The 11526-nt window shown below is 41.5% G+C and overlaps 1 protein-coding gene across 1 annotated transcript in view; it reads right to left on the reverse strand.

Moving 5' to 3' along the window:
* The window catches only part of PLXNB2 (plexin B2), an 80536-nt gene extending 69922 nt beyond the window's left edge, over positions 1-10614 (reverse strand). Inside the window, exons 1-4 of the mRNA XM_009818002.2 lie at positions 9511-10614; positions 7613-7795; positions 5372-5494; positions 1476-1576 (exon numbers count right to left, since the gene is read on the reverse strand). Of these exons, the coding sequence (XP_009816304.2) occupies positions 1476-1576; positions 5372-5494; positions 7613-7795; positions 9511-10608 (1505 nt within the window). The 5' untranslated portion in view covers positions 10609-10614. The remainder of the gene's footprint in view (positions 1-1475; positions 1577-5371; positions 5495-7612; positions 7796-9510) is intronic.
* Positions 10615-11526: the final 912 nt, after the last annotated feature.

Raw genomic sequence — 11526 nt, forward strand, 5'->3', positions numbered from 1 at the left:
GCAGTGCAAAAGCTGCCTATGTAGCTACAAAAGCTTGCTGTAAGTGTGTGTGTGGGGACAGACTCATCCATATTCTTTCCATTCTGTGCAACGTTTAGGAGAAAACACTGTAGGATCTCCGGCTGCTCTAGCAGAAGACTATTAACTCGTCAGGGGCTTTAACACAGTGCAGTTACTGCATAGTTCTGTTAACCCTACCCTTAAAGATATCATTTACATGCAGAGTCTACAGTCATATAACATATCCTCTAAACACACAGTTAAGTGTGTTCATGAGACAAAATTTGGTGCAGATGAGAAAAACATTAGAAATTTAGCACCTTTTTTTTCCCCATTGGAAAAAAATACTAGCAAATGCAAAAATTCATGTTTGCCTGTTCTCAGAGACCATTAATATTTTGAGATATTGAGGTCAGTGGTCATACCAGAGACCTGAAGGGAAATCTAGGGAAAATTGCCTTTTGTATGATATATGACACGGCCTTCAACTCCCAGCAGCCCAGGAGGAGTTTGAGGCATATATTCCAAATCCCCAGGTTTCATCCACAGCAACCAAAACCCAGGCTGGAAGAGTTACAGTATATTACATAAACCTGCACGCACCACATAAGTTTCTCTGCAGTGCTCCATATTATCTTACACATCAGGCTGACAGGTAACTTAATGTGATAGTTCACATTTTCAGACAGGAAGCTAGAAGCCTGAAATTAATCTGCATACTATAATTAAATAGCCCCTTTGTTCCAACAGCAAGCACTTAGAATCATGAATTCCCAACCGCTCATGCCAAGGGGTTAATTAACTTAGTAGTCAAAAAGAGAGCTGCAGAACTGCTCTTCCCTCTCGACACTCCAATCAATGAAGAGTGCAAAGAAGAGACATTCCAGAGCTGTTCAGTGCTGTCCTAGTTTACATGTGTTTGAATAATAATTCAGTTAACCTCTGCAGATAGTCAGCCAAATGCCAGTTTCTGCTCTCCTACAGTTAGGTGAGGGTTCAGTGCAGCTACACTTCTTGATACATGACGTTTATATAAAAACAGCATTTGAGCTATATACTTTATTTGAGACATGAACAGTTTTTTCTTTTATGCTCTTTTTTACACTTTCCTGCTCTACTTAAATTGTATGGTATATTTTCTGAATTTTAAATTTTCTTTTAATTTCTGGGAGGATATTTGACTGTACAGTTCAGATAGTGATAAAAAATGCAGTTAGAAGATACATACTGATTTTCAGTACCATCAGAAAAGTATATATTTTCCCAAACTAATCAAATCTGCAGAAGTCAACAGGGAATTATTTGTGTGCATAGAAGATTGATATCGATGACTGTGTGATAAAATTAAATCACTATCAAGAGCATAAGGTTGAGTACAAAAAGCTGGATCACTATGCCGAGCAGTAACCCACGGCACGTGTCAAAATTTGAGCTATTCCACTGCCTGCACCTGAGAAAACACTGGCAGTACTCACCTGCCCTCTCTCACGCACCAGCCACAGTACGGATCCCTCGCTTGAGTACACTTCTCACAGTCTGAATATTTGTGGCAGTCCTGCACAGGTAGCTGATGCACCTGGAGAACCGAAAGCAAGGCAAACCGTAAGGGATCTGAAGAAGGCACAAGGAGATGGAAATGTTTGTGGACAGGGTTGTACAGCACTGTTACCTGTGGCAGCAGAATACTTGACCCTGTATTAGTATGATCAGAGCTCAGCTTTATTTTAAGAAAATCCATACAAAACCAGGGTCTGGTTATTTTCTCCTTAACAAAGTCCAAATTCACACACTTTTCCTGCTTTTTTTTCACTCCAATATTCTCTAATCTCTCTCCAAAGTAATGTAGGACATTGTTATAATCCAGAATCATGAGCAAGTCTTACAAAAATTGAGCTTTCAGTTCCTCCAGTTACGTTACTTCTGGAATTCCGCATTACAGCAGCCACCATGGGACAGAAACTGCAACTCTCTGAATTCAAGAAACAGCTACTGGAGGACAGATATATTCAAAAGGCTGACTTGGTACGGGCTAGATCATTTTTTTAAACAGAATATCCTCCGCTCCATATCACTAGCACAGAGATCTGAGTCAGTGGCACTTTTAGCCAGAAGGCATTTCAGAAAGTCTGCAAGCATGAGAGAGCCAGGGCCCTTCGGGTTACTGCACTTCTCCATGCATAACCCTCCACCATGCAATACATTCAAGAAAGAAAATGGAAATAATTATGACAGGAAGCAGCAGGGAAAAGAGCATCATCAGTTCTCATGTCTCAGTCTCCCAGTAAATATGCAGCTTCTGGTTTTGATTTCCTTTGCTGCTGAGAATAAACCATTTTGTCTTTTTTTGGTGCACAGAAAAAGGAGCCAGCACCCAACCATCCCTTTTAGTTACACTGCTGAAATGATGCAAGAGGAGAACGAGACATACAGTCTTGTCAATGACGATGTTTTACTTTTAAAGAGCGCAAGAAGTCTAGCAACAGTAATTCTGAGATGTAAGCTTTCTTTTTTCTACCTTATCCGCTCATTTAAAACAACTGGCAATTACAAAGATACTTTGAAAATCTGAGTTTGGCCTTTTCTTTCACATTCGGAGAGTTCAGTTTGACGCAGTTAAGGAAAATGTCAATATTGGGTAGTTCTCTTGCATTTATTAATACAGAGGTTTACCTTTTCAGCCCTCTTTCCACTCCCTTCTTCTTCCACAGATTCTTACCTAACTGGAGCTGAGTTACTGGCACTCTGTTTCACTAACTGGTACCCATGAGTAATTTAATATCCAGTGAATGGTTTTTTTATGACAAAGTATTTATTTCATAATTCTGGCAGGCAGAAACAAGCCCTAGAGATTGCTGTCTCTGCAAGTTTTATGTAAACTTAATGGATTTAAAAAAAATAGCAGCTCCGTTTACAGCCAGCTTCAAAATGCAGAGAAACTAATTTTAGAGATTTTCTAATTGGCACTCTTAATCAAACAGAGTGCTAAAAGCTAAAACAAGCAAACAAGCTAGTGATCATGGTAAGTGACTACCACAGGCTTCTGCTTTCCTTCCAACATGGTACGTACCATAAGGAATCTGGGATCCTACCAGTGACGTTCACTTGCAATGAACCAGTGTGTGCACGGCAGGGGTGGTACACTCCTTTCCAAGTTCCCCAAGAAGCTGCAAGGGGTTTCTCCTGCTCTCTGCCCAAGCTCTGGGAGCAGAGCAGGGAGGATCGAGTTGACTTTTGAAAGCATTTGCTCCAAGCCACCCACTGCTATTGACACAGCAGCAGAAGCTGGGAGGAGAAGGGGAGGAGAAGTGAAACAGGAAAGCAAGAGCTTATTTCTCACTATGGCTCTTAACCTCTGTATCATTCTTCCCTGTATTTCTTTCAGTCTGCTTTCTTTTTAAAGGCTTCTTCAAGTTACCACCCACCGCATCATCACTTTCACTTTGCTCAAGTGCTTACAGAGTCTAAGCAATTAATTTCCAAATGCTGAAGCAAGCTGCATCTGCCAGGTAGCTTAGCATTAAGCGTGCCTATCAGCGGAGCTAGCCTGCTGTTTATTGTTTACCTTATTTTAAATAACTCTAAACCATTTTAACTCCCAGGGCAGGGTTCTGAGATCTCTATTCCCACAACTCCCAGCCGTGCTTAACCCAGAAGTGCACGTTTCAGCATTTATTCTTCTCCCCTCGCTTACGTCACTTCATTTCTCCCAGCTCCGAAGGCCTCCATTCTCCTCCTGTCTATCTGCTTCTAAAAGTGGGTGGGACTGCTCATTGTAATTAACTCCTGGAGATGACAGTAATGTAATGCTATTACAGAGCTCCCAACTTTAGTTATTCATATTTAAGCTTAACAGGTTTTGTAAAAGAAAACTATTATTCACATTATTCAGAAACCGCAGTGTCTATGAAAGCTACTTGGAAAAGATTAAGCTGAAATCCTTTCTTTGGCAGAAATTTGCCACTTTCTAAATTTAAACATTTTGTAGTGATGGAATTTTTTTTTTGCAAATTTTCTCTGAAAAATTCGTCTGTGGCCTTCCTAAATTCTACCAGTTCAAGCAGACTGTCACCAGAATACTTGTCTTCCTTCAAGGTTGGTGCCACCCCTTACGCTGCTCAGCAGCTCACACCATAGCCTGGTGGGGACCTCAGGGCTTTTGAGCAACGTGCCAGCTTGTCAAACAGGGTGCCAGGCCACCCAGGCTTTTGTGGACAACGTTGAAGTTTGGAGTTCTGTTCCAGATCTGAACAGAAGCCAAATGAGAAGTATCAACTACTCCAAAAAAAATGAAGTAATCTCTTTCACACACTGTCATATTATTAAATGCTTTATCAGTCGCTTATCTGGCACTTTTTCCAATTTGGCTTCTAGCCTGAAAACCTTCAGCTAGAATATAACATTCCTGCAGCAAGAATTTATATTAATCCTTTTATAAAACAGACAAAGAACATTCTTCTCGCACTGTTTTCCCCAAATACTGTCCTTTCACGGTCCCCCTCATTCTCCCCGTGTTACTGCTGCTAGAGTGTTTCCCACGTCCCATTCCGTGTCACTGTCAGTGCTGCAGATGGTCGCAGCCTGTCACCCACCCTATCCTGGAGAGCTGCTGAACCATGCGTTTGAGGCTAGCAGCTCCAGCCACCACAGAGAAGCATCAGAAGAGGGTTACAGCTGGAGGTGAAGGAGAAATCTGGCATCCCTCTCATCTCCTACTTACTTTTTTTACTTTCTTTCTTTACAAACCTCCATTGTGCCTCGGCTGCCAGCACAGAGAAGAGGAACCTAGAAGACTGCCTGTGCCTTTTGTAGCAAAGTCTGACCTTTTCTGCTGTGCTTGCTCAGTTCTAGCAGAAGCTCGAACAAAAGTGCTTCCCAAAGTTGTAATTCTCTCCATTGCTTCTTAGTTTTTGACAGCAAGACCCATGAAAACTGGTGGCCTTACAGATGTCTAAATGCTATTATGTCAGCCACCAGCATCCTAAAACCTGAAGTAGTTTTGAAAAGGACCGATGGCATCTAGAGCATCCACTGGTACCCCATGGACACCACACTGAGCGCTAGGGCTGCCTGACCCCGTGGCGTGCTAGTGCCAAACATCTCAACTTCATCCTTCTCACAAACGCCATAAGACAGCTTTAGAGGTGAACTCACTTCCCATTCCCAATTGCTAAGCATCAAGGATTTAACAGTTCTCCAAGTCACAACAATCAAGTCCATCAGCTTGGGCTTGAGAAAGGTCTTCATACATACAGAGCGGGGCCCCACCAAATGGGGTGACTTCCAGGAACAACTGAGAAATGTACAAATCTCAGGTAAAGTTGCAGAGAAAGTGAAAGCGGACCTGGTCCTTAACGCAAACAGGATACATTACCTTGTTTGTGGTCATCACATACAGATTTTCTTGGGTTTGGTCAAGGACCAGGTCATTCTTTATGGGTTTGTTTAGTTCAATACTAAGAGAGCTGTACTCAGTTGCAGTGGATGACAGGAACACCTATGTCATGGATGAAAGAAAGGTGGTTAATGTTGCTTTTTTTTCCCAAATATCATTATATCTGCCTATTGCTGTAGAAGACAATAAAATGTTTTTCTATAAATACATTAGCAACAAAAGGAAGGCTAAGGAGAATCTCCATCCTTTACTGGATGTGGGGGGAAACACAGTGACAAAGGATGAGGAAAATGCTGAGGTACTCAGTGTCTTCTTTGCCTCAGTCTTTAATAGTAAGACCAGTTGTTCTCCAGGTACCCAGCCCCCTGTGATGGTTGATAGGGATGGGGAGCAGAATGAAGCCCCCACAATCCAAGCGGAAATGGTTAGAGACCTGCTACACCACTTAAACACCCACAAGTCTATGGGACCAGATGGAATCCACCCAAGGGTATGGAGGGAGGTGGTGGAAATGCTCACCAAACCACTTTCAATCATTTATCAGCAGTCCTGGCTAACCGGGGAGGTCCCAGCTGACTGGAGGTTAGCAAATGTGATGCCCATCTACAAGAAGGGCTGGAAGGAGGATCCGGGGAACTACAGGCCTGTCAGCCTGACCTCGGTGCCAGGGAAGGTTATGGAGCAATTATCTTGAGTGTCATCGTGAGGCATGTACAGGACACCCAGGGGATCAGGCCCAGTCAGCAGGGGTTTGTGAAAGGCAGGTCCTGCTTGACTAATCTGATTTCCTTCTATGACAAGATGACCTGCTTAGTGGATGAGGGAAAGGCTGTGGATATAGTCTTCCTAGACTTTAGTAAAGCCTTTGAGACCGTTTCCCACAGCATTCTCCTGCTGTGGAGAAACTGGTTGCTCATGGCTTGGACAGGCGCACTCTTTGCTGGGTAAAACCCTGGCTGGATGGCCGAGCCCAAAGGGTTGTGGTGAAGGGCCTAGAGCACAAGTCCTGTGAGGAGTGGCTGAGGGAACTGGGGTTGTTTAACCTGGAGAAAAGGAGGCTGAGGGGAGACCTTATCGCTGTCTACAACTACCTGAAAGGAGGTTGTAGTGAGGTGGGTGTTGGTCTCTCTTCCCAAGTAGCAAGTGATAGGACAAGAGGAAACGGCCTCAAGTTGCACCAGGGGAGGTTTTGACTGGATAGTAGGAAAAATTTCTTCACTGAAAGGGTTATCAAGCACTGGAACAGGCTGCACAGGGAAGTGGTTGAGTCACCATCCCTGGAGGTGTTTAAAAGATGTGTAGATGTGGCACTTGGGGACATGGTTTAGTGGTGGACTTGGCAGGTTAACAGTTGGACTTGATGATCTTAAAGGTCTTTTCCAACCTAAATGATTCTATGATTCTGTGATTAATGAAAATCCTGTGTTTACTCAAGTTCACAAATTGTCATTAAGGAAAACATTTCAATTTGAAGTATGTGGCATCAAAACCAGCAAGCAAAGTATAAAAGTCACGAAAAGAAATTGCTCACTGCTCACAATAGCTAATATTTGTATTGGGTTTTTTTGTAAATAATGATTTATTTTAGCGCTGTAATATCAAAATTCTCAACTCAGAGCCTTTGCACTTGAAGGTGTTCAAATTTGTTGTCTTCCCTTATGGTAACCAACAGCTTCAGCTTCAAATTTCAAACCACGTAGTGACACATGGGCACCACTCCCCTTCAAGCAAAAGACAGTGTTTGGGGTTACAGTCTTAATATTTTAACACCACAAACACGTGAACACTTGAGCCCCACACCACACAGTCAGAATTTAGCAGAGCTCCAGCTTGGGCTTTGCATTGCCATCTCTATTCACTGAATGGTCAGAATGATTACAAAATGAGAAGTTGCTCTTAAACTAGTATGGGCTTGAATAGAGGTAAGGCTAGAGCAGCTGTTAGATTATCTAAGGCTGTTTATATAGGGCTCTCAGTAGGTATCTAATCCTTCGGGAAAAGTGTAATTCAGGCGATGCTAATTCAATCTCTGTATCGGATAGCTGAGGTACATCAGAAATAATGTGGTTCTTCTTTGAAATTAAAAATACCAAGTTCCAAGAGAATTTGCTCCTGGCATGCGATCTTATAAATCCCATTTACTTTTAGAGCAGAAATATGTTATCACTACAGTTCACGACCTTTTAAACACCTTCCAGTCTTTTAAGTCCAGTTTGTTACCTTTAGAATTTTGCCATCCGACGTTCCCAGAAAGGCCACGGTATGCCCATTCTCCACAGCCACAGTGACGGCCGTGAGATTCATTCCTTCTTTTTGCAGTACTGGCTTCTCTATAACACCATTCTTGCTTCCCAAAAGGTACGGCAAGTGTTCAGAGCCACAGGGGAAATTTTTGCTTGCATTCTAATAAGGAATAGCAATACAGAGCGATGTTAAACATTCAGATCACTAATTCCTAGCTAAGAATGAAGTGCAACCCTATTACCAGACAGTGTAATACCCCTCAGACACAGAAGAGTAGAAAGAGAGAAATGGATTGTCTGGCCATTTTCCCCCAGCCGACAGGCAGCAATCAGAAAGCAGCCTGATAATTACAAACTGCTTTAATGCTTTCACTTTCCAGGAGACATGGGGAGAGAAATTTTTTTGTTTCTGTTTCATTATAGGAGCAGAGTTTAAAAAGTAACCAGTTTGTTTAATTAAAATGAACAAGTCATATAGATTGGGCTGACCAATTTTGTGTTGAAGACTGTTTTTTTAATGACATTTTGTCTCTTAATTTGTTGCTATCCATACAAAAGCAATCTACTGGCAACTGTCTCATGAACTTCAACACATTCCCTCTTCACTATGCTTTAATCCTGAGCTGCAGGGAGTGCCACCAGAAGGAAGTTCCTTCACACCTTGCCTTTTCTGCTACATTTGGTAACGAGACTGTCCTTCTGATCTGAAATCCCCACCTCCTTTTTGCTGGAAGCCAGGGCTGCTCTACTCACATTCAGGATTTCTATGTTTGATGCTCACCTCAGATGCAGGGTACTGCAGTGAGTAACACCGGTGTTTGGAAGCAAAAAGTGGTTTTTTGGCTTCTTACCAGTGCTAGCGACCTACTGTGCAGGAGAGGGCTGTGGTTTCATGAGATGAAGGGTTCTGGGTCAATACCACCATAAGATACTGCCATGCCCCATCTCTTCAGCTGTTCACTCCTACCCCTGGACTGTAGCACACCACTTCTCAAGCTATGCTCAAACAGCTGCTTATGCAAGTGTGTAACTTTCTCAGGTTGGGGAATTAAGACATTCTCCTAAAAGCTGGCTGAGATATTTTTAAGACGATTCAATTCCTCAACCCAGTTTAGGATTGGCTGCAGTAATGAATGGCATGCACAAGTAGGGCTTGGGAATAGATTGAGTGGTGTGGGCAGAAACATCATAAAGTCAACACAGATGCTGAAAACTGCTTCCCAGAGAATCATTCATAAATTGAAGAACAGTATCTGGAGGGGTGTTAACAGCACCTTCCAAAAACCTTCTAGCCAAGGTAATGACAAGCCATAAAAAGCAAATGAAGACGGCCATCATGCTAGGGAAGTATTTTGAGCCAAAGCAAAATATGAACACCACCAGAATATAAGAAATGCACGTATTTCCAGTTATCTGAAAATTCAGATCCAAGTGAGAAACAACACTGAACTCCAGATATCACCTACAAGATTCTTAATACCATTTAAAAACATTATAGATACGTTGGCTGAGACCAGAATTGTCTATAGTGATCATCCGGAAGCTGATTATGGGCATAACAAAGCACTGCATTTGACTCAGTTATTTCCATACCAGAAGGAACCCTTTAAAAGAAATGCATTTATAGAACCAATATTAATCTTTCAGAAGACATCAAATCTTTTTTAAAACACTCAATATTATGATTATCTTGCCACTTCTTGCTTGACCTGTTCTGCAACCCTCCCAACCACATTCCATTTCTATAATGAATCCAGCTATTGAGATTTCAATCATCTGATCTCACTATAGTTCAGCTCAAAGCCATCCCAAAACATGCAGTTGTGTATTTTCCACTAATTCTAACACAGATTCTGAAACTGATACTGATATTACCAGTCCATGTGATGCACACGGGTTCTCTGCTGCAAAAAGTTTGTAAAATGAGCTGGTATTCTTTTTAGTGTAGCAATCATTCCGGTTTTTTTCCATCTTTTCATTGATGTGTCGCAAGGAAAACACACACATGGCAGATTTTAGAGAGCCGTTATCTTTGTTTACTTTGCTGTAGAGTGCTAGAAGAACTTTGTCATCTGAGAGAGCATCCGTGGTTTGTCTCTGTTGAGCCATGCTTTCAGCCAGCTCTTCTCCTGGGGTAGTGACGTGAGCAGAATGACAGTGGTCATAGGCACCATCATCATCTTTGCAACCCAAGTCCATTTCAAAGTAGGAATAATAATGGGCATCATCTTTGCACAGACGCGCAATCAGTGTGCGGTTATTGACAGGCTGTTTCTCTTGCTGATTAAAAATAAAATAAACATAATTTTTATCCTCAAAGACTGCCACAAATTGTTGTGTGCTTGACGAGTGATAAGCTGACTTAACAGCTGCCGAGTCTGTATACATTTCAAAAATGTCTTTTCCATCCCTTTCGTAGAGCTGCCGAGTGCTGATTATTATCCCATTATCATTTGGTCCATTCCCTTTCCCAACAAACAGCACTCGGTCATTATTCAAGGAAGTGATCAATCCCACAGTTGATACATTCTCATCGTTGCTTGCTACAAAGGACTTTTCTCCGCTACTGTCTACATAATAATTCTCTTTGCTAATGTTTCCTAGATCTCTGATGGCACAGATTCCCTTAAAAAGGCTTCCACACACCACAATTGTTTTATCTGCCTTGTTCAGCAACAATAATTTGTTATAATTGTCAGTCAGTACTGCCTCTTTACATTGATTTTCATCAATGGGAGGTGTGCACTTTTTGTTGTCCTTTCTTGGACCTGTTTCTACAGACCCCATTATACTCAGGTTTTTTCTAAGCTGATACAGAGCATTTACCACTCCCAAATAGATTATCCCAGTGTCATTATCCACTGTTAGATGATTTAGCTCTGTAGCACTCTGAAAAAAATTCAGTTCCTCATTTCCAGATAAGGTGACGCAAAACGAGCTCAAAATGCTCAGTGTCCAGATCCATAAAGCCATTTCTATGTAATACCTAAAAAGGGAAAAAAAAGAAGAACATGAGATGTATTGAAAAACAAAATTTACACAAAATTCAGCAACATGAACGTTTTCTTCTTTCATGATTTCAGACACAAATACACTTATCCTTATGCCTGTGTAGACTTCATGAAGATTATGGAAAGCCTCAAATCCCGTTAATTGCCTAGCAATTTAATATGTTGGGGAAGGATTAAAAAAGGTCTTATGTCTAAATGATTATCATATAACCAGTTAGATAATCAACCCTGTGCTAAAGCACAGTGAGAACAACAGACAATTTGAAACAACATAGAGTGCCAAGAAGTGGTAGTGCTTCTCCAGACAACTTCATATCGTGTGAATTATTTATTGTTGAGATTTTAAAAAGAAGTTGGAGGATCCCAGTGTTTCGGGTGGGTCCTCCTTAATAGAGGAGGAGAATTTACATAAAAGTGTTTGAGACTTTTGGTGTTGTAAGGCTTTCCTCAGAAAGGAAAAAAACTTTCCAATGACTACAAGTAAGTCTGGATCTAGCTGTTGATGCTCATCAAGAAGGCGTTACACTAATCCTTCATCAATGTAAAGCTAGAAGATGGTAGAGCCCTTAATATGAAACATTGCCTTTGACTGCTGGTATGCATTACAGTCCAACACTTCAATTCACTTGAGCACTGCAACTTAATAGTTTCAAATCTGTCTTAAGAACATCACTTAGAGTTTTACGGGATTAAGATTCTGTTACTGGTCTTTTTTTCCAGAATTTTTACTTCCCAAGTGGATCATCTGGTTGTTCAGAATTAGACAAAGACCTTCTGAAACTTATTAAGAAGGGCTCTAATTTTAACCTGAAGAGTTAAATGAGGAGGCAAGTCCCAACTGGCTTCCTAAGCACAAAACATTTTGTCAATGTTTTTTGCA

Source organism: Gavia stellata, chromosome 4 (genome assembly GCF_030936135.1).
Source record: "Gavia stellata isolate bGavSte3 chromosome 4, bGavSte3.hap2, whole genome shotgun sequence".
NCBI lineage: Eukaryota > Metazoa > Chordata > Aves > Gaviiformes > Gaviidae > Gavia > Gavia stellata.